This window comes from Panulirus ornatus, chromosome 61 (assembly GCF_036320965.1).
Source record: "Panulirus ornatus isolate Po-2019 chromosome 61, ASM3632096v1, whole genome shotgun sequence".
Lineage (NCBI taxonomy): Eukaryota > Metazoa > Arthropoda > Malacostraca > Decapoda > Palinuridae > Panulirus > Panulirus ornatus.
The window spans coordinates 4,326,524-4,353,758 of record NC_092284.1 but is presented as its reverse complement, the minus strand read 5'-3'; the positions used below and the strand labels follow the sequence as shown (position 1 = coordinate 4,353,758).

Below are 27,235 nucleotides of genomic sequence, written 5' to 3'. Positions count from 1 at the left end.
TGCAAACCAACATTCATTGGGAACCAATCACTCTCCTCTCTTCCTACTCGTAAACATACCTTATATCATCTATAAAAACTTCTCACTGCTTCTTGCAGTGCGTCTATATATATATATTTATATGTGTATGTGTGTGTGGATCTTTCTTTGTCTGTTTCTGACTCTACCTTACAAACCTGAGAAAAAGCAATCAAGTATCTGTCTGTCATAGAAGGTGACTAAAAGGGTTGGGAGCAGGGGTGGCAGAAAATTCTCCCCTCCAGTTTTTACTTTTCCAAAAGAAGGAACAGAGAATGGGGCCATGTGAGGACTTCCCCTCTTAAGGCTCAGTCCTCTGTTTTTGGTGCTACCTTGCTGGCACAGGAAATGGTGAATATGTACGAAAAATGTATATATTATCCATGGGGATAGAGGAGAAAGAATACTATTCACGTATTCCCTGCGTGTCATAGAAGGTGACTAAAAGAGATGGGCTGGAAATCCTCCAATCCAGTTTTTACTTTTCCAAAAGAAGAAATAGAGAAAGGGGCAAAGAGAGGATTTTCCCCTTAAGGCAATTATGTATGTATGAAAAAAGTATAAATGTATCATTTCTACATACTTGTTAACCTTATCTCATGTAGCAAGGCAATGCCAGAAACACACAAGGAATGGACTTACTTTTCAAATCATCTCCCTGTCTGTCTGTCATATATAATGCACTGAGTCCAGATCCCTCTATCCACAAACGTATTTCACAGACCTTGCTGTGGTTACCCCAGACCACTTCATATCAACCATGGCATATGAAGAAGTCAGGGGAAACCACTTCAAGGTCTGTGGGGATTGGATGTGTATGGGGACGCTCTGGTTTCAGTGCATTATACATCACAGCTAAAGAGTGGACATGAATGAATGAGGTAATTCTTCATCTGCTCACAGCATTACACAGGAAACGTCGCACAAGAAGGAATAAATTTGTGACATATATTCATATATATATTTACATATACATATATAAGTATATAATTTATATATTCTATGAATAAATTATGTTTGTAGGTGCTATGGTCTTTGCAATATAGGACAAATGAGCAGTTCACCTGGTACAGCTCCAATGTCAAATCAGCAACTACTTTTATGAACTAAGCTACTGACCTGCTTAAATAAATTCCCTAAACTGAGACAATCATCCCTCTACTGATACTATTAGAAAGGCCTTGTTACAATAGAATTATGCAGACTATATGAAAAATGTTGAGGTGATGATAGCCTTCCTATAACCTGAATATAAGAACCAAAGGGTAAAGTAACAAGTTTGTTAACAGAAAATGAAATAATAAAGTAACTACCCATCCATTTATGGTGATTGTCTGCATGTGTCAGGTATTCAAACCGATTAGCTGATTTTGTTGAACAAAAAACCGATATAAATTTTCCAATCATCTTCCTGCCTTGTGCAGGATAGTCATTATGGAAGTAATTTCAAATTTTCATAAATCTATTTCAACGAGCAATTTGAATCTTCCTGTCCAGTATTATCTCCATCTTACCATGCACCCAAATTCTAAATTTCAAAATATATCAAGTATAATGAGTTGAATTATAACATGTGCACTACATCCTCTTCTAATATCATTACAAGATGCTAATGGTAAAAATCCAGCACCAAAGAAGTAATGCTAGTCTAGTAACGTGCAATACAACACATTGTTAAAAGTTAATATTACAAGGCTATATGTCATAATATTTACTGCTGGATTTTCATGACACATACAGAAACACCTACAGAGGTAAATGACATGTGTGACCTTTATAACTGAAAGAAGTTTTAACATGTAGAGATCTTTGAATCTTGTACGAGAGGTAATTAAACTACCATAGCTATTCATTTGATTCAGCGGGAAACAATTATCAATGGCAAATAATTCTACTACTTAATTACATCTCCATCATCATAAACATTTCTTATAACCAAGAATTGTAATGAAAAACTCACTAATAGATTCAATCCATTAAAAATTTTATAGATAACTAGCAGTACACCTATCATTTTTGTACATATGGCTATCTTCAAAAACCACTTGCTGATGAGAGTTTCAGAATGGACCCAGAGCAAAAAGAAGACAACTATAAAACAAAAAACTTTTATATTTTGAGTTGACACAAGTAACTCAAATACTATAAAAGACTTTATAACTGGCAGTAAAAATCAGTCCGTCCCATGTAACCTACTACAGGTAGATCATCAACAATACAACTTCCTTGGAACTCAGCAGTGTTTGAACGATGTATTTTTGTGAATTACCAAATGAGGTCCAAATATTCGGCAATATCAGATGCAATTTTCAAAATGTTATTTGTAAGTACTGACCTCCCCCAGTATAAACAGAGGATACGCTCCTAAAAAAAAAAAAGCTGTTTAAAGCAAAATTAAGTAAAGATAGGTTTCCATGGCATAAGGGGGTGGGTGTTACATTCCAGACCCGTACCCTAAATCCAATATTCCTAAATCATGACATTCTAAAAGACAAAATACATTAAATCTATACCTCTAAGGCATACAAACCTCATGAGAAAGAATATGAATGTTTAATACTTACTAACTCTGGCTGTAGCTTTCAGCATGAGAAGCTGCTGTATGGTGATTGAAGATTAATACAGGTCGTCATGAGGAATTTGGCATCATGACAGCAGTTGCCAATTCAGAAGCCAACACAACTTGGCAATCACAACTTGCAGTTATGACAGCATCATTTCATGGAATTATCTAGTTTATGTCAGCACTCCTGTAAGAGGTCCTTTAGTTCGGAGAGTACACTTCATGGTGTGTTTAGCAATTCTTTGCTTTGCTATGATGGAGGTTGCCATTTCTTAGCCAAGTTACAGATCGGCAATTTCATCTTTACAATGCAACTTATATCGGTGATGATAATATTTTTTGGTATTCCTGGTTCAATTTCATACTTCTGTGAGAGATTTCATTTTTCTCTGTATTTCTGACCAAGCTTCTCACTGACATCACATGATACATCAGGGCAGAACCGATGTTCTTCAAGTACTGGTGTAGAACCTTCTTCTTTGGTTTTTCATGTATCATTGTTCCTTATTTGGTTTTGATTATGACTCCTTGAACTGTTCTGTCATTTCCCCTAAGAAGGTCTTAAAAAACAGACGAAAGTCTGAGATGTTCTTTCACTTTTCCTGAGAGATATGAAATCTTCATTTAGTCAACAATACAATTATGGGTCAACATTAGTAATACACTGTTTATAATCTTTACTTTAAAATATAATTTATATCTGTAATAATCTTTTTTGTATTTCCTAGTTCACTTTAGCACTTTGTCAGAGACTTTCTCACTCTGACTTTGGTATTTCCAATATGTTTAAGTACACTTGTGCGCCAAACTTTGGCCTTCCTTATTAGAACAAAGCGAACTACAACAGGTCAGAGAACTACTACACCACTGAGACAATGAAGCAGCAACCTTTAGGAAACTACTGCACCGTAAACAAACTGGAACAGCAATATGGAGACTCCTTTGCCATGGCCACCCCCTCGAGGGAAATCCCAAAGGGAATGGGCATCAGAGATAGTGAAAGACAGAATATGTTGGGAAACAAATGCAATGTACTATTTCCATGGGAATCTTAACATCTGGGTATCCAAATTTTAGATATTTTCAGACAAAGTATTTCAGACGGGAGATCTCCTACCTGTATTCACATGCTTATGAGTGTGGTGGAGAAAACAAGCATTCACCATGAAAATCTGAGGTTAGACTATAGAAATTTAAACATGAAATCAATATTAAGCAAAAATGTTAATTTCTGATGTAATGTACAACACAATATCAATATTGGTATATAAATCATAATTCATTGCATCTGTCTACTTGGAGATCTACATATACAAGATGCCAAACAAATTAGCTGCTCTGGTTGGTTACATAATGGACAAATATTGGTAATCCAGACATTTTCAAATATTGCAATACAAACATGAAGTTTTCATATGAGAGAAAATCCTCAAACATACAATTATTTCTTTTTGGGAGTGCAAGTCCCATGATCACAACTATCATCCACATTAAAGTCTGAATAGTTTCCTTAGGAACTTTCCTTTATACTCTTTTGAATCAACACTAACAATTATGCAAGCCATTAAGAATCAATTAAAGAAACTTCCTGGGGAAAAAAATCATGCTTTTTGCATATCATGGTTCATAATCTATTTCTAATCAAACTACTTGAGCTGGGATTGAAGTCTTACGTTGCAAAAATTGTACATGAACCACATTACCAGTTTCTTTACTTGAAAATATATTCACAATACCAAATAAAATAATTGTAGCCCTTTTCCTGCTACGGAACAATACACATGTACTAAATTAATTTAACACTTCAGTTACTATTGTCATTTGTACCTGACCTTTCCTTCCACTACATTCTATATAAGATGATCTCTGGAGATAACCAACCTACTAAATTATCTTGTTTGTCTATCTAAGCTGAGAGTATCTGTGTTTTTACACGTCTGCTTTGAAAATTCACTTAATAACTGCATCTGTGATGGTCCCATACAGCAGGTAAATTTGGAATTCTGGCTTAGCAATAGCCATCACATGAGTAGCTGCCTAAAAAGTAAATAAAAAAATAGCTGCATGTATCACAAAAGGATTTTTAGCACTTTTCCCAGCCATGTTGGAACGTAGGTATTACTATCAACATCATGAATCACAAGTTCACAACAATGTCCAAGAGTCAAGTTGCATGAGAATAATGATGCACATGTCTTCCAATACAGAGTAAAGCATAAATAAAAATACATACTGCAAGATGCATGTAAATAAACTGAGTACCCTGGATGTGGGACTACTTAAACCTGCCTTTCTGGAATATGATTAATGATTATGTTTAATGTTATCTCTACGACTAAGACACTTTAAGTTCTGGAGAGTACTCACTATTACTTATCAAATAAAGGGGAAAAAGTCACCATTATAAACTGACTCAGTGATGCACAAGCAGTATATGAGGAATGTTAATAAGTACGAAAATATAATTAATACACATAATAAAATGACTGAAATGTGGCTTAGAAAGGTACAGCAACTTCTGCAGGACCTGAAGCAGCATAGTTAGTGTAAGCTCTGCTGCTCATAACAACCTATTAATTCTGGACAGCTTTAGAAGGGATACCAATACATAACAATAATATCTAGCATAAAAATAAGCCTATGTGGAATCCCATCTAACGCTTGATATACACCCTTGTATTTCAATTACAATGGACATGGCTGACTTACATATTTACTATCATGACAATGTTTACTCATATCAGCCCATATGTGGACTATATGTACACAAACCATGCAGAATGCCTAAAAATAAAGACCTCATCTATAACGAAGCTTACAGACCAGGTCTCAAACAAGACCTTGGTGTTGCTCACCTCACCACAGATGTAAAAACCCTGTTAGGCAGTGAATAAAAATGTTCCCACAGACAGATCAGACATAGCAGAGAAGAGAGAAATTCCAGGTTATTGCACACAGCTATGAAACCAAGATGCTGCTGAGGGATCTACACGATCAAAATGGAATATTTTTTCTGTAGAGAAGTAGTTACACATAAAATGTTTCAAACTGCATCAAAGATTCGTAACTAACATCAGTATGGAGTCTGAATGAACTTTAATGACTTCCCTTTTGTATTTTGTTGAATGCATGCTTACGAGTAAATCTCACTGCATTCCTGCTTTAAACAACATTAAAAACTTGTTTGTAACAGTAAACTTAACCAATCTATATATGAGTGAAAATGATTCTAGGTAAAATACTCTACAATTACTTACCATACAGAATATGATTCTTCATGAATATTCTGCTATTATGGCTATGGGTAAAAATCTAGGAATAGGATGGTGTTACTGTGCATGTAGTCAAAAGACTATTATGCAATGGCCAGGGTCAAGTTATATCTGTGGCAGTGTGAATATTAAAATGTGTAGGACACTGTTCTGGTTCTAATAGGATGGTGTTACTGTTTATGTAGTCAAAACACCGTTATGCAATGCCAAGGGTTAAGTTATATCTGTGGTAGTGTGAATCTTTTGCTGTGTAGTACACTGTTCTGGGTCTAATACTCTCTTCTTATATTTTCTATAGCACGCATCAGTAACATTCAGTGAGCATAAGCATTGAGAAACCTACCTCTCTGTGAATTAAGTGACCCCAACAAGAATACTGAACTATTCTCTACAATAAAATAGTTGCAGAAACAAATTTATAGCAAGTCTCGACAGCAGTCAGTTAGTGAGGGGTGTTCTTAGTTTGCAGAAGCATGGCTCATATATTTCTGTAAAATTACTTACATTATTTTTACCTAAGTACCAATTCACTGCCTTATTTAGTTGTGTAAGAGCCAAAGACATGGCACAAGAAGGATTTGTTATTTAAAACCACAATGCAGTGGTCAATGTTGAGATTACTTAGCAGTGAGAGAGGCCATGGCCCGTATCAGGGCATTATTCTCCTGCCGCAAGTTAGAACGTTCAGTGCAAGCCTGAGTAAGCTCCCCAGTCAATATAGACAGCCGTGACTCTAGCGATGAAATACGGCGATCACGCTCTTCCAGTAAACCCAGCAGACGACGGTTTTCCTCACGAGCACTTTCCAGGAGCTGCAACATAGTACTTCCTATATATGTGATACATAAGAGATCACTTGTCATTGCACATAATCTAATCTTATTTTCACCACAGAAAATTGGTGAGATGATGGCTTTGTATGTGTCATTAATGCATCTGAGAAAGCTTGTGACATGACTGACAGAAAGGCCCTGTGGAAGGTACTGAAAGTACTGATTAATAGAAAGCTATCAATGCATTGAGGAGTCTTAAGTCATAAAAGTATGGCAAGTGTGCGAGTAGGTAAGAAAAGCAGGAAGACAAAGGGTGAAAGGTTCCTGGTGAAAGTACGTCTGCATCAAGGAAATGTGATGTCACTATGTTTCTCTGACCTATTTCTGAATGGGATGGTGAGGGAGGTAAGGCAAGGATCTTAAAATGAGGGGAGGGTTCATGATATGCTGGGGTTGGAGGAAGCATAAAAGGTGAATAAGTTGCAGTTTATAAATGGCATAACCCTAGTGGTAGACTTCAAACACTGGTGGCTGAGTTAGGAAGTTAAGACCAAGTATCTTTGGATGAGAATACGGGTTAACAAAAGCAAGTTAAGAAGATGCAATGGAGGCTGAGAAATGACAGTCTAATTGTAAGTCTTAATGGAGACGACCTGGAAGAAATGGGTGCTTAAGGCACTATAGGTTTTTAAGGAATGTTGATGTAATCAATGAAAAGTTCTTCAAATGATGAAGGGACAGAATATATTTAAAGAATGGAATAATATGACCACAGACATGATCAACACTGAGATCATATAAAAATCTAAGAACAGTATAACATTGAATTTTCAAGGGACGGGTCCATACAAGTGCAAAACTCCCTACCTGTATGGTGCAGGTGAGTAATTCAAAACAGCTAATTAGATACACACACGAAAAACTAAAAAAATTAGTAATGCTATCATCCTTGATTTGGAATAACATTTGTAGACATTTATCAACAGATTTTCACGATGAAAAAGTACAAATGTGACATATCTTCTCATTTTTATCTCCAACAATCACTAGACATTGCATACTGATTCACATACTTGCTACTACACCAGAATACAATGTATAAAACTTCAAGTTTTTTCCATTCTTGATTGCTGCTTCCCGCATTAGCGAGGTTGCGCCAAGAAAAGAAGAAAGGCTGCATTTTCTCTAGTTGTCATGAGGAATGCAGTGAAAGCATATCTCCCTATCCACAATCACACACCAGACCTTTCTATGATTTTCCTTAGATGCTTAACATGCACTGGCTTAGTCAACTGAAAGCATGGTGACCCCTGTATACCACATCATTCCAATTCACTCTATCCTGTGAATGCCTTTCACCCTTTTTTGCATTAAGGCCCCAACTGCTCAAAATAGTTTTCACTCCATCCTTCCATCTCCAATCTGGTTTACCTGTTCTCGTTCCCTCAACTCTAACAAATACATCCTTTTTGTCACTCATTCTCTCCATATGTCAAAACCACTTAAGTACAACTTCTTCAGCTCTCTCAACCACATTCTACTTATTACCACACATCTCTCTTACCCTACTATCACTTATTGATCAAACCACCTTACACCACATAATGTCCTCAAACATTTAATTTACAACACGTCCACCCTTGTCCACATGGCCTTATATAAAGCCTATGCCTCTTATCCATATAATATTGTTGGGACTACTGTACAATCAAACATAATAATAACCAAAATCAAAACTCATTAACCATATGGATACAGAAATATCAAGAGGTATTCATACTATCATCATTATGTTTGCACCCAAACCAGAGCAAGAGATCTCATGAAGGGGCAACTGGCCAACTGATATCATCCTAGTCTAAACCCCGTCTTCCCTCTCTTTAAGAGCAAAGGTTCTTAGGACAAAGCAAGCTTTATGAAAATGTATTTACTCATTTCTGTCAAGTCATAAATAACATATTTATTACTTTCTTTCTTTCATACTATTCGCCATTTCCCGCATTAGCGAGGTAGCATTAAAACAGAGGACTAGGCCTTTGAGGGAATATCCTCACCTGGCCCCCTTCTCTGTTCCTTCTTTTGGAAAATGAAAAAAACGAGAGGGGAGGATTTCCAGCCACCCGCTCCCTCCCCTTTTAGTCGCCTTCTACGACACTCAGGGAATACGTGGGAAGTATTCTTTCTCCCCTATCCCCAGGGATAATCATTATTACTATCAATCAAATAAATTCTTGACCTCAAATAAGCAACGGCAGTATATGGGGTTTTACGATAAAACAAAGATTAGTGTGATGAAAACTTTCAGCCTTGGTTCCATGAACATAAATGGATGAAACTTTTCTTATCTAACACTGATTCAGTGAAACATTAGTTAATATCTACTTGATGACAAGAGAACATCGCAGTAACTTACTTCATCCACGCTCTCTGATGTTGGTGTTGCAGGTCGACCATTGGCAGGTGGACGAGTAGTCTGTAGGCTGTTAGAGGGATGTATACTAGTTATGGCTGAAGAAGCTGGTTGCACGAGGGATAAAGTTGAATCACTCATGGTCAAGGAGTCATAATCTTGGTTGTCTTCATCATCTGCTTCCAAGTCACTTGGGCTGCAATAAATTTTCAAGGCCTGAGAATACACATACATGCCATATCCACAAAAGAATTCACCCCCTAACTATGGTTGGAATACAAAGCAAAGAAAGAAAAAGAATCACTACCGGTCTCTTTTCAAAAAGATTTTACCGGTGGATCCTACCTGCAGCTTGAAATTCATACTTGATAATTTCAATCTACGATGTCGTTCTACTAACACTGCTGAAAGAATTGCTATTTCATGTGTGGTGGGGAGGCAACAGGAATGGATGAAGGCAGCAAGTATGAATATGTACATGTCTGTGTAAGTGTGTGTGTGTGTGTGTGTGCACGTGCGGGCATTTATGTATATACATGAGTATGTGGGAGGGTTGGGCCATTCCTCGTCTGTTTCCTTGCGCTACCTTGCTAATGCGGGAGACGGTGATTAAGCATAATAAATATAAAAAACATTCACAATGAAGAAATGCTGAAAGCCCTTCTGAAAAACCATGCCATAAGCCATCTCTACCTATGAAAACCTTCAACTCGTAAAGAAACACATATTATTACTGTTCTTGGTATTCCACACTTTGACCAGCATTGTAAGAAGACAGTCACATAGGTTACAAGACTGCAAACCATATTATGTCATACCATTATTGGTTCTAAGTGCTGATAGTGTGGGTCTATCTATCTATCTATATCTATGACACCTGTTCACCATTGGAATTTCCTAAAGGGGGCGGCCATGGCAACAGTCTAGAGAACTCCAGTGCCACCCTCTTAGCCTTTACTGCCTTACCCTCAACACGCCACAGTATTTACAGAAGCTCCAACATAATGTTTCTACTGACTATTTGTACCTAATTCTCCTGCCTAATGTTCGCTACCTAATACTTCTACCTACTGCTCCTGCCTAAATGCTCCTACCTCGCACTTCTGTATATTGCTCCTGACATTTTGCCAAAAGGCAGGGTGAGTGCATTGTGTTCACAGCAAGAAATCCAGTTCGGAAAAATGAGCTATGAGAGTTAAGGATTGTCAAGTGTTACATATGACACGGAGAGAATGTAAGCGTGTGGACAGAATGCCACCAGTCTACTTATGGGTGAGGCAGAAAGAAAAGACAGCTACCTAGCTCAGAGGAGAGCAACTTGACAACCAATGAAGTGCTTGCGCACTATGTAGGTGTCACTAAACCTTACAATACCCAGAAAGGTAGTACTACCAATATACCTCCCTGGTTTACGGATGGATGCCTACCAACTATTACCGACTACTTTAGAAGGATAGTTTGGGCTAACCTTTTATTTCTATGACTTGTAAATGATTTCTTGTGTTTGTGCTCAGTCATGGCTGGAGGGCCAGGAACGGCTGAGTGATGATGGTCTCCAGAAGCTGCAGCATTCCTGTCTTTCTCAGGATGTTCGTTGTAGTGTGTGTTACGACGTGTCTCAGCTGTCATTGACAGCAGTTCCTCATCTTCACCAGTGCTACCTCCTGTTGACTGTGAATACAAAGAAACTTTTTTTTACATATGGTGCTATGTTATGCCAAAGGTTAAAGATAAGAATTTTGAAATTTTTGAAAACAGTGCATGAATTATACAGTATAGAGCACCACCCAAAAACAGTAGAGACTTGCCGATTGTTTCTGTCAAAGGCATAATTCTATTCTTCTGTTCATGATGTTAAAATGAGAAAATAGTACAAAGGCAATAAAATTTTCTGAACAATATGGGACTAGTGAATGTAACTTTTCTGAACATCTCCTAAACACTATTTATACTACTTCTAACTCCTCCAACTATGCAACCGTGTATCATTCCTTAACTATTTGACCCCCATGTCAAAATGCACTGCTTTCTTCACATCAACCTCCTCTAATCATCCATGCATAGCACAAGGATTTGTTAGGCTTTACTTGGATGACTTTGGCGGAGTCGAAGCCATTTCCTTTTTCCTTCTTAATAATCTGAACTAAATTATCACAAAAGCAACACACAATCTTAACTGTTCCAAACATTTAACAGATTTAACTTTTCTTTTTTACCTCTGAACATACTCGCTATATATGAACTATTTCTGACCTATGTCCAACCCACTATATGTGGTTTATTTCTGTCCCATTATGGTCCACTGACCCTTAACTTATCTTTATCATTCCCAACTGGGCATGTCCAACCCCTATTCTCCCACATAATATGTCAACTCTGGCAATTTGTGAAAGCCGTGGTCATCCTTGAGCAGCTACGATACCGACTTTCCTTGGAACCAGTAGCACCTCATAGACTGCAATATCTCAAGCTGTTCTACCCATACAGCAGAGGTTTCTCCACTGTAAGGGAGTCCTACAACAATTCATCGACACTTGTATCAGAGACAGCGTGTATCAAACCATGAAACTTTCCTTCTCCTGATCTCACACCACTTTCATTTCTGCTCAGAATCATAGCATAGCTGTTATCTGTAAAATTAAGGTATGTAGTGTATCAGGAGAGAATCAACATAGATATCATAAATAAAAAGTTGATGAGAGCTTCAGTTTTCTCCATTTACTACTACAACCCTTACAGCTGCTTAATCATTCTAAAATCAAATAATTGTAAAAACATCATTATCATCACCTACAATGTATCAATAAAACAACTTCTTACTTCAATCTTTATTTCCTTACCTCTGTAGAGGGAAGGTGGACAACCCCTGTGCTTCGTCTCTTCTCACGCAATTTTCGTCGATCTCGCTGCTGCTTCCCTTTGTTGGTATGGTTTGGTCTGATAAGACAGAAAAAAGGGACAATGCTAATGAAGCCTAGTAGTTCATGTGTAATTACTCCAGTACGACTTAATCAGATGTATGCCACAATGTCACTGACAATTTTTTAGCCAGAAACTTGAAATCAGAATACAAAAATGTTAATAAATATTCACTTATAATCAATCCTGTTTATATGAATAATAGCTCCCCCCAAGTATTGCATTCCACCATCAGGTAAAATCAGGTAATTGAAAGCTCTCCTTCATACAAAACTGTCGATGAAACATGGTCATATACTCCAACCAATGCATATGAAGCATATACAAAAATGTGCAGCCCACTTGTGTAACTCATCTTCTTTGTTGACAGTGACCTTAAAAATGATGTCTGAAATCAAGGGTAATCTATAAAAATATAACTGTAAAAAACAGTAAGGCCTTAGGCCTAAAACTGTAAAGAATTGACCGAATGGTTGTGGAAAACTTGTGACAAGCCTCACATTTGTATGCAGGGTTTTGAATGTAAGTTTGTAAGCAGCAACTGCCCTAAGAAATACATCTGTCCTACCCAAGAAGCATCACTGTGGTCGGTGCAGGAGATAAGTGAATGACTGTTATGCTTCCTTGCAAAGCCTTAGACTGCACTCCCACCTACATAGCGCTGTTAGAGAAACCTTTCATCTTCACTTGTCCCATATTTGGGCTTCAGGGGAAAAATAAAAAACTTTTACCATTCTCTTTCTAAAACTTTTTTTCATCTTTCACCATTCGCTTTCTAAAACTTTTTTTCTATATGAGGGTACATTATACTGACATGATCTTCCCAGGCTGCGGTCTAGATAAGTTACATCGTGATATATGAGGGCTGAAAATAATAAGGCTAAAGAAGTCAAGCTGTTTTATGCAATGAATGAAATAATGAGGTCTGGGAAATACAGTATCCAAAAGGATCATCAAACATTGGCAATTATATATTTGCTAATACTAAACCTGCACTTCCAAGATAAAATAAAAACTTCAAGAATTACAGGAAAATGATTGGCAGCCAATAAGGTACTAAAACCTCTAGTTTTCTAAATAAAAAAAAGAGAACTTAGAGAGAACAATAAAGTCCTTTTCCACTCTGATAGAAACCTAATTAGAGAATAAGGAGAAAACTAAGGATTTTCGGTAGGAAGCTGAAAATGAGCAGTAATAAGTGGCTACGACTTTCTTGGGTGAATATAATTTTACTGCCCTTGACAGTTTGTGAAGGCTGCCTGCCACTCAGTCATTTCCTATTCAAGCAAACTTGATCCCTGCATGGAAATTTGTTTCATCCCCCATGAAATAACAGCTGACAAAATTTTTTATGTCAATAATATTGTTGACAATCTCACTCACACTGATCAATAAATTTATGAGTCATAAGACAGTATTACCTACCTATTCATCCTCTTCTCCTTGAGTCTGGTGGCAGGTTTGGGGCTGGCATCATGGTCAGGAGCCCCAGGGTACAGTCCACCTGTGCCAGTTTCACGCTCACTTCCTTCACATTCTTCATCTGCTTCACCTATTAACCGAAACCACAAAAAGCCCGTGTATTTGAGAAAGACATTTCTGGCAATTGACGATATATACACAGATTAGGGGATTCACAGTCATGAGGTTTAGTCACTGACCATCTGGAAAGGTAATGTTCTGATAATGAAACTCTCTGACTAAAAGAGGTACAAAAAGTGTTCCCCAAATTTTCAACATAAATGAAAATATCTACGTAAAAAGGAAAAAACTGAAGTTAATTCAAGGAATAGATTTAGTTGTACTGTGATCTAACGTCTGTAAAATACTTGAGTCATTATACAAGAACAGTTGCTTCATCTAAAGAAGCTTGATAAGGTCAGAGCAGTGAATCAAATCTGGTACATTAGAATCATACTTTTATGCATGAAAGAGAACTGGCCCTTTTTCGGAAATGGTAGGGGGCCAAAACTCCCCCATACTAAAACTGGCCTGTACTTTTTTACAAGTATCTTCATTCTACAATTTCAGAACAATCACTCAGTAGACGGTACGGTAAATCTAAAGTAAGGAAATTTAACAATTGTGGACAATAACAATGCCTTACCATAAGATGCTCACAAATATTCTCTCATACAAGTATCATTCCTAAAAGAAAAACTGGTTAATGGAAACTCAGAAAATTATCTTGACTAAGTCTCATTGTCTTAATTTTCAAAAGTGAACCACTGGAAACCAAAGTCAGAGCAAGGAAAACAAGCCTTCATACATAAAACAATGACAATTATTACATTTGAAAAATTCTGACCAAATTGCCATAACACATAACAATAAAGAGTTTACATGTGCAATTAAAAACTGTGATATCATCTTGCTGCTGCACGCTTTTAATGCCTTCTGTTACTTGCCACCCAATGAATTTCAACACATCCATGTGAATAAACAGACATATCTAAATGTACAAACAATATAATTCTTCAGCTAACTATATGGTCGCAAGATTTACAAGTTTGTTAGATGATTAGATAAATGATACTCCATCTATGAAGGACGTACACAATTCTTCAAGGGACTCCATGGCGCTCCCAGGCAGCGTATGTTTAACTGATTCTTGTTATCACACACCTTGAGCACTGATAGTGGCAAAGATAAGCATGTACTGCACAAGATAACACACAGCAAAGTGGTGACATCAAAAGGAAAAGATTATAAAAGAAAAAATAAGGTATCAAAATAAAAGTATTATAAAGAAATAAAGCTCCATTTTCCCAAGACAGAGATAATGTCACTGGAAGTCTCAGATGAAATGTTTGTTCTAACTATCTGTCTATCTATCTATATCTCTGATGCCTTTTCCTAAACAGAACTCCCTAAGGTTGTGGCCATGGCAATAAAGTCTCCATAACTAGTGAACTCCAGTGCCACTTAGCCTTTAGTGCCTCACCCTTACCAGGCCACAAGCAGATGGCAACTCTAGCTCAGTGTTTACACAGGCTCCTACCAAATAATCCTCCCGACTGCTACTACCTAATGCTGGAAAAAAAAAGAGGCTCCCCATATGCTCCAATATACCTTATCTTTACCTGGGCGAGAAGTTGGGTTGATATTCCTTGCTCGAGCTGTCCGGATACGAGATCGACGAGAAGACGTTTCAAAGTCTAAATCCACGTCTTCTTGACTAACTGAACTTGATGCCATGCTGCCTCACTACCCTGAAACACAAATGCATATCAAATGCCAGTAGTTAACTATATGTTACAGCAAGTATGATAAACCTTTTTATTAAAGTATAGATTACCTCAAGCTCTATATCTATCATTTCTATATCAAACAGTAACCCTTAAACTGTGATAGAGTTCAAAAGGATTCTCTCCTGTGTGAAAAAAATCATCTTTCTTCATACATATATGTTTTTTGTAAAGAAAAACTCTCAAACCTTGAAGACCTGTAACACTTATTTAATAAATCTATTACTGTATCAAGATACTCCTATTCGTGACTGTGCCTTCACTTTATCACTATATCTGAAATGAAGAAGAGAATAAGGAACCACATGCATATTCTTCCTCAGAGGCTCAGTCATCTGTTCCAGACACTACATCGTTGTTGCAGGGAAGAATGGCAACATATACATTTTACCCATCATCATTTACTCATTCCCCATTTTTCATGGGGTGGATCAAGTTAAAAAATCCTATGAAATTATCTTCACACAACCTTAAGCTGTGGCCATTGTACTGAAGGTACATGGACCATTAAGCATAAAGCATGCTTAAAAGTTCTCCACTTCACACTACGTTGATACACCAAGTTAGATAAGCTCCTCCGTATGCAAAATGCTTCCACAGTATTGTACACAATATCATATCATACTTAAATGACAGCGCATATTGTTCCACGTATTCTACTACACTACTGCGCCAATCACTGTGGCAGGCTTAAAGTCTGGTCACTTGGTGTGGCACTGTTCAAAACGGAAACATAGTTTCAATGTCCATATGAAACATTACCATAAAATCTACGTAATAGAACATGTAAACAAACTTATGGTTATGGTGAGCTAATTAAAGCTGAAGTTTCTGGGCAACGGGTATGACAAGGCATACAATTTAACCGTAACCATAAATGAGTTTATTAACTGTTTTAAGATACTTATATGTCTTAACTGACACCAATGCCAATACTTTGCTATAATATCATTGTTCTTATGTGTCCAATGAAGCATTTGGTTCATCATATGACGTCACTGGATCCAAACTGATCATTTTATAGTTAACAACCGAACATAAATCTTCCTAACTCAGCCACTGACCTGGATTGTGGGTTAGGTTACATGACAGTTCACACACACATTCCTAAATTACATAATAGTGACCAATATGTACAATATGTAGTTAAGACATATCCAACATGTCTATGGTACGTTCATACTCCAACATATCTTAGTATTCACAGTGAAATTACCTCAAGTCTGGGGTCTAAAGGGACGGAAAACGTTGCTCAAATTCCCAAGAAATAGTTTAAAAGAAGGTGACACAGGCAAGACATGAGCTTTGGGGTTTAAAACAGGACATAATGGAAGCCCAGACTACGTCATCTGTACCCAATGGGAGGAGAAAAAAACATATATGTTCTCCCTCTTCCCTACGTCTTCAATAATGGCTTATTTACCTTTTAAAAGAAGAGTTCACTAACTTCCTTTACTCCATGTGGTACAGAAGGTGACCTGAGGCCCCATTGTGGCATATGACAGGCGTGTCAAGGGGTCCCCCCTCCCCCCCGACCTGAACGGTCCCTGACCTTGCATAAACACTACGGTAATGACGTGGGTGACCTGACCTCTGGCCCCAAGGTATGACCTAACCCCTGAGACTCCCCCCCCCGGGTCCCACCCTAGCCAACCTCCTCCCCCCCACCTGAGTGGTCCCTGACCTTGCATAAACACTACGGTAATCGGTGGGTGACCTGACCTCTGGCGCCCTAGGTATGACCTAGCCCCTGAGACATCCCCCGGCTCCTACCCTAGCCAACCTCATTCCCTAGGGTCAGGAGTGGAGTGTCAACAGGTCAACGTGTCGCTGGCCCTGACCAATTTCCTTAGCTAACCTGAACAGCTTTGTTGCCAGCCAGGTTTTCCCCCCTCCCTAGTCTCACCCCCTCGGCCATATTTCCCTCCCTCAACCTCCACCCGCCATTTACAGCACACCGGGTCACGCCCACGGGACCCGCCGACTTACTTCTGGACGTCTGAGCGAGAATCATGCACGCGCCATTAGCCTACAGAGATTCTTAGTTGCAGATCGTGTGGAGGGAGCAGCCAGCCCGTCCGCTCTGTCACTTTCAGAAACATCGACATGAAAGTATAGATGAAGTGACGGGCCCGGCCACTGGACCACAGGTCCATAAGGACAAGGATCCAATACTAATTGAACCTCATAATAACCCTTCTGAACCTTTATTATAAAGGTTCGGATCCTCCTAAAGCCGTACCAACCATGATAAATAATAAGTTTCGTCTTTTTATCGGGAAACTTATTATGTATATATATATGGACAAAAACACTTACATTTAAAAAGTCCATATTCGTACACAATAGCGGCTCATACCATATACTCACTTGTCTCTTATATACATAAATATTATCTGGGATTACAGGCATTTCCTATACTTTGCGTTTCGATTGGTTCTTCCAATTGGGATATCTCTCATCTCAGATGGGAATTCTTTTAAAAAAAATCACTACAAACATAGTCAAGTGTATTGATTATAATTTATAATATTGAGGTAAAATGATTAAGGTTTCTTTGATATGTTTGTATAATGTGGCGTAACTTGAGGTATGATGGCAGTTGAAGCCAGAGCCAGCAGCCGAACACAGTGTTGGGTTTGTGTTGATGGCGCGAGGACCAGAGTTCAGACCTGAACGTATTTCGCGACTTATTCTCCTCCAGGAACCGTTCACCAGCCCATGTGTGCTTAACTACCACTGCCAGATACCAGCTTCATCACCTCAGGTGTTAGTGTTCGTAATTCGAGGTTGTGGTTGAGGAGAACAACGTGACGAAATTTTGAAAGACATTTAACCTGCCCACCCCCGCTATAGTGTACCCACGTTGAAGATATTCGTAATAAAGTATTACGAATATTTGAACTGCTTTATGTGGTCGTTTGAAATGTAAAGTTATGCCTCCTTATCTCTATAGTTATTTAAATTATGTTTGTGGCAGCGTTGAGTTCAATATGTGAAAGGTTACCCTGATGCCACATTTGTTTACATCATTGTTTATGTATCTGTAGTAAACAATCGCGAATTAATGGATTATTCGAGATCAGTGGAGGTCCAAATGTGGGTCTAATGATCATTTAGTCTCCTTTTATATTCTGTTATAGTTTTTTTTGTACTCTAAACTTGAGGTCGCCTGGTATGGGGTTTGACCTCCCGGGGGGGTCATGTGTAACGGCCATGTGTCATATATTATAACCAGATAAATTGTTGTACTATTCATAATTATATTTGTATAACCCTGTCTCTGTGTCTAGGACACTCAAAACACTAATGAAAGTTTGTTTTTCTTCGTAATCTCTCATGTTTATATTTTGTCGCCGTCTCCCGCGTTAGCGAGGTAGCGCCAGGAAACAGACGAAAGAATGGCCCCAACCCACCCACATACACATGTATATACATACACGTCCACATACGCAAATATATATACCTTATACATTCCAATGTATACATATATATACACAGACATATACATATGTACACATGTATATATTCATACTTGCTGCCTTCATCCAATCCCATTATGATTGCGTTATGCCATACTTTCCAGCAATGCGACATCATACTATTAGGCTTTTATTTTAATTTTTTTTCAAGTAAGCTGCTTTCTCTTAAGAAGGGAAAGAACGTCTTCTAGGAACAATATAAGAACAGAGAAACACGTGACACAGGCCACAGCTTATCTGGGGAGGAATTACAGACGTTAATTTTACAATTCATGGCCCACACAATTTAGAAAAGTTTAATTAGATATCGCACTGAAACCACAGCTCCCTTTCCACATCCAGGCCCCACAGAACTTTCCATGGTTTACCCCAGACGCTTCACATGCCCTGATTCAATCCACTGACAGCACGTCGACCCCAGTATACCACATTGTTCCCATTCACTCAATTCCTTGCACGCCTTTCACCTTCCTGCATGTTCAGGCCCCGATCACTCAAATCTTTTTCACCAATATTAATTTCTGTGCCAAGTAATAAATATCAGGGTGCTTCAAAGTTGCATGTAACTGAAATTTTTCAATTTCTCTGGGGCATAAATTGTAAAAGCACTTAAAAAGCTTAGCAAAAAAAGTTTTGGTAGAAGTTTATTACTAAGCGTTAAGTGGGACAGACAGGTGTTGACCTGACCGACATACAAATCCCACTTGCTATTGATGAGGCAGATTTAAAACAGATTTTTGATATATATTTTTTTCTTTTCCATTGATGCAGTCAAAGATGCTGAGCTCCACCCTCAGTTTTAGTGGTGGGGAGGGAGGTAGCGACGGAGCAATGCAAGACCTGGAGGTAGCAGGACGATTAATCGACAAGCATTTGAGCATTGATTCCAGTTTCCCCTCGCTTCTGGACAAGCTTAGAGTATCACCACAGGGTAAGGATCAAGGTGAGGAGCTTACGTTATGTCAGGATGAATTTGAAATATATTTTACCCTTCCAAACCTGGACTGAAAGGTGTGAGTTAATTTTTACATTTTCATTGTTTAGCTTTTCCATCTCTCATCCTTGCTTTCTCATTCACATTTGTACTCCTAGTCCTTCCAAATGAAAAGGTAACTTACACAGTCCTATATTGTGTGATTGAATAATATCTCGCATAATCCTCTCATTGACTTTGTCGTGCCTATTATCATATTTTTTCATTATTATTGTCTACTCTATGGATTGTATTTAATTTTCTAGAAAATGAATATGAGAGTTTTGAGAAAATAAGTAACCATAACAAGCTCCAGAACTTATGAAACTCCAAGACAGTGGCATACCAGCCATATTAGTGTATTTCCATTTGATAGAGCAAGGCCAGACAAAGCTAGCATCATAAAAGAGATTTTCTGGCCTGTGTCTGGCTAATCAATCTTATGCTGAACACCTCATATCTCTGTTGTCTCCATTCTGTATGCAAATAATGTACAGAGAAAAGTAGATTCTATATTTATGTGCATGCATATAGGTGCGTGTATCTTTGCATCATTTTGATAGAATTTTTTGATCTTCCTAGGTTTTGCATCAGTGAGTGGCTTGAGTGAGAGTGACTACCCCAACAGTGGTGATGCTCGCTCTGCTCGTCACCTCCACATCACCCGTAAAGTGCCTCTTCCCTCAGAGCTTGTGCACCACTTTCAACGTATCCTTTTGTCTTCATTGCTGCTTGGAGAGTTGAACTTTCATTTTAGATAGAAGTGTGACTTAGGAGGGAAGCAGTGAAATTGGGGCTGGATTATTATGGTGGTAGTTGTAAAGCAAAATGATCTGGGATGGTATTTTTATGTGAAAAGATTGTCAAATAAAGTGGCACAGGAGTTCATTAGTTATGTTGTGGCCACCCCTTGAAGGAATTCCAGGTGGGAACAGGCATCAAAGATATTTCTAATTGTATAGTGTTATGATTATCACACAGAGATATTGTTTTGGAAGACAATGGGCATAGGTGCCTGTTAGCTACACTGAGAATAGTCTGTATTACTGCTCAAAGAGCCATTTTACTTGATGTATTTTCCTTAACTGTGGGTCAGACATGCAATGTAACTGCATGATGGGGTTATTCCCTGAGATAAACCGTGCTTGGCTGACAATAGACAGTGATATATATGTATGGGTGTATGAAGATGGGTAAGTCATTGATTATTAGCTTCTAGTTTTTTATGATTTAGAAAACGAGTGACAGAATTTTCTTTCATCCTTTGTTTCCTGAAAAGTTGTCGGTCATATTAAAATACAAACAGTTTTGAAGGAGTGCCATCTGTCACCATACCTTTTAGAATTCCATGCCAGTTACAAACGTTAAAATCCTCATTTAGTCGTGTTTCACTTAAAAAAATTATGAGGGTAGGATCAGAGGCATTTGATAGTCATTCCACATGTTTCACTAGCAATAAGATAAATCCTCCTCAAAATAAATTTGCTGGTTGTTGCACTGGAAAGACTTTCTAAAACCAAGATATGAAAGATATTTTGGTATGCAGCATTCAGATTTTCCTTTTATGCATCTTTGACTTTACTACTTTATACCTTTTGTTATATGTTCTGCATGACCATACCAGTCTAATTTTTTCTTTATACCATGATCCTCCCACATCTTCATTCATTACTTGTCTGCAAACATACTAAGCTTCCCAGAATATAAGAAGGGGCAAGGACACCACCCGTTCAGAAGCTGAGAGAAGTATCTTCTGCGTGTTTGAAAAGCATTCTAGCCTTTAATGATGTTTGTTGATGAAGGGAGGACAGTGCTATAGAACAGTCAGACATGATCCATGAAGTCTGTCCTTTCAGTAATAAATCTTTTCATACTTAATCTCACTTGGTGTCCCTTTATGCAGCTGTGAATCAATCACATCATACAGTCCACGCTGACACCCTTTACACGCCAGATCATGCTGTTTATGGTCCTGCAAGCATTGTACATCACATGCATACTTACATGTTGTGCCCCATCCCACCCATGCCTTTTACATTGCTACTTGCACTGCACATCACACACCTGTTTACACTAATATTTCTCACTGTAATCTTACACATTATCTGAACAATGATTATGCAAAATGCCACTTTTTTCATAAGACAGATTTTTCACTTTTTCCAAGATTCATATATAATTTCCGTTGTCTTTTCTTTCTCCATTTCATGATTCTCTCTATTTAATTGAAGGCCTGGTCTTGATGTGGACTTTTGTCTGTGACTTGAAAAAAAAAGCTCTTTCCCCATGTATTGAGGTAGTGCTGGGAACAGATGAAGAATGGCCTCATTTGCTGCATCCAATTTCTAGCTGTCATGTATATTGTAACACAACCAGACCCCCTGCTTTCCGTAGCCAAGCCTCACAAACCTCTGATAGCATGTCACCCCCAGTGCATCACAATACTTCAATTTGATATTTCCTCTGGATGTCTCTCACTCCACTGCATTTTCTCGGGTCGTTCCCCCCCCCCTGCTCTCCACATTTCTGATATACGGACATAGTCTAAGTCTTGCTTTCTCATCCTCTCTCTATCTCCTTACTATTTAAGTACACCCTTTCTAGCACTATTCTCGTACACTATTATTTCTTACATGTCCGTTCCTCCCCATACTACATTTTTTTAAGTGTTTGATTTCCAACAGATCCACAAATTATTTGTGTTTTGGGCCTATGTCTCCCACCCATACGGTTGTGACTGTTATACGGTCAGACATACTGTTCCCATCTTTACCCCCACACAGACTCTTTCCCCTCTCCTCTCAGTGCACCCAGGATCTTTGCTGCCTGATCCACCTTATGGTTTACTTCAGCTTCCATAGTTTTGTCCACTTGCAGGTATCTAAAACATTCCACTGCCTGTAGGTGCTCCTTTGAGGTTCACTTAAACCAACCATTTTTCCCTGTAACCCTCATACTTGTATTCTTGTTCACATTTATTTTCAGTATCCTCATTTTACACACTGTAAAACTCAAACACCAAACTGCAGTTTCTCAACTGAATCTGTCACCAGAGGCATGTTATCTGCAGGTAGGAACCGATTTACCTCTTAGGCTTTCCAGCCTCAACATAATGTAAACCTGCCCTCCCTCCAAGATGCTTTTATTTACCTCTCTCACCTCTCCATCCTTAAACAGATTAAACTGCCATGGTGACATAGCATACCCTTGCTGCCTACCCACCTTTACCTGGAACCACTCACCCTTCTGGCTTCCCTCACACACGTTACTTCCTCAATGATATCTTTTCACTGCGTCCTGTAGCTTTCCTCCCACACCTTATATTTATAGAACCTTCCAAGAGGCATCTTTATCATCCTTATCATATGGTGTCTTCAGATCCATGAATGCTACATGTAAATCCCTCTCCTTCTCTAAATATTTCTTTCACAAATTCTTCAAAGCAAACATTTTGCCCACTCCTGATTTTTAATGTTATTAGTTTTGAATTACCGTTATTGGAAGCCTCTAATCAGATATTCAAAATTGATTTTTCAGGAGTGATTTAGCATATTTTGATGGCCTTCATGAGACAATTTTAAGTGTAGGGCTGGTAAAACCAAAAGCTGGAGTGTTCAAGCCACGTATACAACACCTCCTTTGTCTTACAACGACATCTGAGATAGTCTTGCTAGGGGTGTCCTTTTCACAGTCCACTGATGGTAAGAACCCGTTTCAGCTGTTGATATAGAATATTCAAATCTCTAATTTACTTTGCGTTGATATTTATGGTAACACTACTATAATTTACTCCCTGTAATAATCATGATTTTATATTAGCTTAGAGGCATCATAAATTTTGATTTGTAGAATGAGAATACACCTGTAGCATTTTATTTGCAGTTGAAGGAAACTCTGGGATGCACCTTCTGCCAGAACCTTTGTTCTCGGTACCTACTGATGGCTCGTACATCCTCACCATCCGAGGTACTAATGACGGCCGAATCTTCATGGGAGCCAAAGATGGTTGCTTGTATGAATTAGTTTATCAGGTATTGTGATAATGTGGAAGCTTGCTTGTTGTCATGAAAATAAGGTTATTAGTAATATTATATGTTGGCTAAATGTTTATGGGAAGGCACTTATGGCTGCTTATATGAATTGGTTTAATTCTCGTGGCTGTGAGAACAGTGGTTAGTTAATTTTGGAAATATAGGGTTTCATGAGAAGTAATTATGTCATCTGCATTTTACAGAGTGGATGATTTAGCCCATTATACGTAAGAGCACATGCTTAGTGACATGAGAACCTTATTTTGTTAATGGCTGGAGCCTTCAGTTTAACTTTATTTTATTACGTATGCATATACTGTACATCCATTTGTTGCCACAGTTGTGTATATTCATGTAATTTTGGTGATGCCCATCAGGCACATTATCAGTCATCTCTTAGAACAATCCTGTCTGCTCCATTATATTAGAAAATCTTCCCATACTCCTGTATTTTGCTTATACTAAAAGATATTTTTCCCTTATGTGGCCAGGGTTACAAAACTTTACAATGTAGGATGCTTATCCTTGTTCATACGGTATGAGATTTAGATATAGTTGAATAGTTGATTGGTACTGGGAGTTGCCTTTTCCAATTTTGTTAAACCCTCTTAATGGCCTGCTATGATCATTGCAGGCTGAGGATGGATGGTTCAGCCGCAAATGTCAGAAAGTGAACCACTCAAGATCAGCAATCTCGTACCTTCTTCCCTTCTTAGCATTTTCTGAGGACGACCCAATTAATCAGGTTAGTGATTATTTTCTTTGTACAATTGCTTCTGCCTTAGCACAGTGGCCTCATTTGGATGCAGCTTAGTCCATGTAAGGTAAGGTGGTGCATTGATGCCAGATTGATTTAATTCGTTTGTGAAACAACATGGAAGGTAAAAGGAAATATATAGCTGCCATCATTACCGAAAGAATGATAAGGAACAATGATTTTGTAATTTCTCTCACATGCACAATGTTAATGGGGATACCTTCCATGCTGACCTCTCCTTATGTAATGTCACTGAAATAAATGTCTATGTGTGGATTTATTTCTTCACATTTCTATAGGTATTCTCTTCTTTTTCCTTTACCGTTTGATACAGATGATAAGTGTTCTTCTTAACATCGGTAATCCAACAGTCTACATACCTTCATTGGGTCACTAGTTACGCAAAACATGCATGTTATTGACTGTCCATCCATGATGTTGGTTGTAGGGGTACTGATGAAAAAAATTTTTACCCCTCACCTTCCTGGTAACTGCGGAGACCTCTTTGCTGCTAATGGTACAGTAAGTCAGTCAGATATTTAAACAGTTAGGAAAAGTTAACAAGTCGGTTGGTGTGCCACCATTCCTTAAGAGAACATCAACTGATTTAGGCTTCCATTAAAGGGATGTTGGTGATCATGGTTTAATGGAATCGTATATGTTTGAATTATTGTATGGTTTGCTGAAGTGTAGCGCTGGGATTCCTTGTTCCTTTATGGAGAGATTTCAAAATATATACTGATTGCACTTAACCAGAGTTAAGCTAAAATAAAACACTTTTTTCTCTTAACAGGTGGAAGTGGATGATAGTCGACATATCCTGTATACCCTTAGTGATAAAGGCACCATTACAGTGTATGATCTAGATTCTGATGGCAAGAGCATGTCTCGTGTGGTGTCAGTTCCTCACAACAACATTATGAATGCTGCCTTGCAGGTTGCTAAGTAAGTTATCTCTTATTTTCTATGAAGGTAACACCTATTTATGTATATATATGTGTTTGGCTTGTATCCACAAACATTGAAAACATGCACAGTGAAATGGTAAAACTTACAATTTAATCTCGCTTCAGTATGCTAAGCACTCAGTTCTCTGCAGCAGCTCTGTGCCCCTCCCACCCAAACCACACCATGACTAACCTCCAGCCCCTAAGTAGAAAAAAAAAAACTTATCACTGCTTCACACCTTAGCAGTGTTTGCTCGCAGATCTCACCCTACCCCAGTAAACATGACTGGAACATCTGCAGGAACATTGCTTTTTTCGAACTCTGTTGAACATAAGAAAAGTGATTCTTTTTTGGTGATTGTACGCGGTGTATTTCTTTTAAACTCTAAACATGTTGCTCCTCAAAAGACATTGTGTGTACTTCAGTCTTATTTAAATAGTAAGGAAGCCTCAGAATTAGGTTTAGGGATATGCAGTAACTCTGTATGTATCTTGCAGGACAGTTGACAAAGCCAACTTTAAGGGTGTAGTAAGCTTGTGTCCAATAAGCACCAGTGAGTCTACACACATACATCTGGTGGTTGTGACAGGTGAGTTAGGAATAATGATTTACCTGCATTTTCATTGAAGATATTTGAACTATATTTTCTGTAACAAAATGTTTTACAAAATCTTTTTCATGCCAATTGCTGATATATTTTTATACAAATAATTTTGTGTTGAAACTTTTTCCTTCATCTTTTTACTCCCTAGGCACGGGCGTACGACTTTACTATACAACATTACCACTCAATGGTGGATTAAACCACCGACCCTCCCAGTTGACTTTACTTCATGTGCGTCTACCTCCTGGCTTTGCCGCTAATGCCACTGTGTACAGACCTACAAAGGTTCATAAAGCTCTCTATTCTTTTGGTATGTTCCTAATTTTGGGCTGATACTTTGATTTTAAGGGAATAGACGTGATAAGGTAGTCCAGTGTTGTTATTTATTTATTTTTTTTTTTTTTTTTTTTATACTTTGTCGCTGTCTCCCGCGTTTGCGAGGTAGCGCAAGGAAACAGACGAAAGAAATGGCCCAACCCCCCCCCATACACATGTACATACACACGTCCACACACGCAAATATACATACCTACACAGCTTTCCATGGTTTACCCCAGACGCTTCACATGCCTTGATTCAATCCACTGACAGCACGTCAACCCCTGTATACCACATTGCTCCAATTCACTCTATTCCTTGCCCTCCTTTCACCCTCCTGCATGTTCAGGCCCCGATCACACAAAATCTTTTTCACTCCATCTTTCCACCTCCAATTTGGTCTCCCTCTTCTCCTCGTTCCCTCCACCTCCGACACATATATCCTCTTGGTCAATCTTTCCTCACTCATTCTCTCCATGTGCCCAAACCATTTCAAAACACCCTCTTCTGCTCTCTCAACCACGCTCTTTTTATTTCCACACATCTCTCTTACCCTTACGTTACTTACTCGATCAAACCACCTCACACCACACATTGTCCTCAAACATCTCATTTCCAGCACATCCATCCTCCTGCGCACAACTCTATCCATAGCCCACGCCTCGCAACCATACAACATTGTTGGAACCACTATTCCTTCAAACATACCCATTTTTGCTTTCCGGGATAATGTTCTCGACTTCCACACATTTTTCAAGGCTCCCAAAATTTTCGCCCCCTCCCCCACCCTATGATCCACTTCCGCTTCCATGGTTCCATCCGCTGACAGATCCAGTCCCAGATATCTAAAGCACTTCACTTCCTCCAGTTTTTCTCCATTCAAACTCACCTCCCAATTGACTTGACCCTCAACCCTACT

The 27,235-nt window shown here is 38.4% G+C and overlaps 2 protein-coding genes across 5 annotated transcripts in view; one reads left to right on the top strand and one right to left on the bottom strand.

Moving 5' to 3' along the window:
* Window positions 1–116: 116 nt before the first annotated feature.
* LOC139767408 (uncharacterized) lies at window positions 117–17,317 on the bottom strand. 2 transcript variants are annotated; one of them, XM_071696754.1, is made up of 7 exons: window positions 17,193–17,317; window positions 15,039–15,167; window positions 13,381–13,507; window positions 11,877–11,973; window positions 10,505–10,707; window positions 9,040–9,232; window positions 3,063–6,665 (listed from the first exon to the last, which is right to left on the bottom strand). In XM_071696754.1, exons 2-7 carry the CDS (start codon window positions 15,151–15,153, stop codon window positions 6,471–6,473), a joined length of 930 nt encoding a protein of 309 aa, XP_071552855.1. In that variant the 5' UTR covers window positions 15,154–15,167; window positions 17,193–17,317; the 3' UTR covers window positions 3,063–6,470. The 2 variants fall into 2 exon arrangements, with proteins under 2 accessions (XP_071552856.1, XP_071552855.1); XM_071696755.1 differs by lacking the exons at window positions 15,039–15,167; window positions 17,193–17,317 and adding an exon at window positions 14,512–14,588 and having other exon boundaries at window positions 117–6,665.
* A 505-nt stretch (window positions 17,318–17,822) lies between these two features.
* The window catches only part of Nup154 (nuclear pore complex protein Nup154), a 37,222-nt gene continuing 27,809 nt past the window's right edge, over window positions 17,823–27,235 (top strand). The window contains exons 1-10 of one of the 3 annotated variants that reach the window (XM_071696794.1): window positions 17,823–17,970; window positions 19,457–19,616; window positions 20,241–20,366; window positions 20,755–20,851; window positions 23,196–23,359; window positions 23,541–23,689; window positions 24,324–24,434; window positions 25,240–25,391; window positions 25,892–25,983; window positions 26,147–26,308. In XM_071696794.1, coding sequence (XP_071552895.1) covers window positions 17,851–17,970; window positions 19,457–19,616; window positions 20,241–20,366; window positions 20,755–20,851; window positions 23,196–23,359; window positions 23,541–23,689; window positions 24,324–24,434; window positions 25,240–25,391; window positions 25,892–25,983; window positions 26,147–26,308 — 1,333 coding nt within the window. In that variant the 5' untranslated portion in view covers window positions 17,823–17,850. Of the gene's footprint in view, window positions 17,971–19,450; window positions 19,629–20,240; window positions 20,367–20,754; window positions 20,852–23,195; window positions 23,360–23,540; window positions 23,690–24,323; window positions 24,435–25,239; window positions 25,392–25,891; window positions 25,984–26,146; window positions 26,309–27,235 lie in introns of those variants that run through there. The other 2 variants (XM_071696793.1, XM_071696795.1) reach the window with 2 other exon arrangements.

Bases quoted from the DNA above. Each gene is read 5' to 3' on its own strand.
- LOC139767408 (XM_071696754.1), bottom strand. From the start codon at position 15,153: ATGGCATCAAGTTCAGTTAGTCAAGAAGACGTGGATTTAGACTTTGAA. The intron at 9,233-10,504 runs GTTAGCCCAAAC...AATTTATTGCAG, and splicing joins ACAAGTCATAGAAATAAAAG to CCCAAGTGACTTGGAAGCAG. The intron at 6,666-9,039 runs GTAAGTTACTGC...ACTATGTTGCAG, and splicing joins CATCAGAGAGCGTGGATGAA to CTCCTGGAAAGTGCTCGTGA.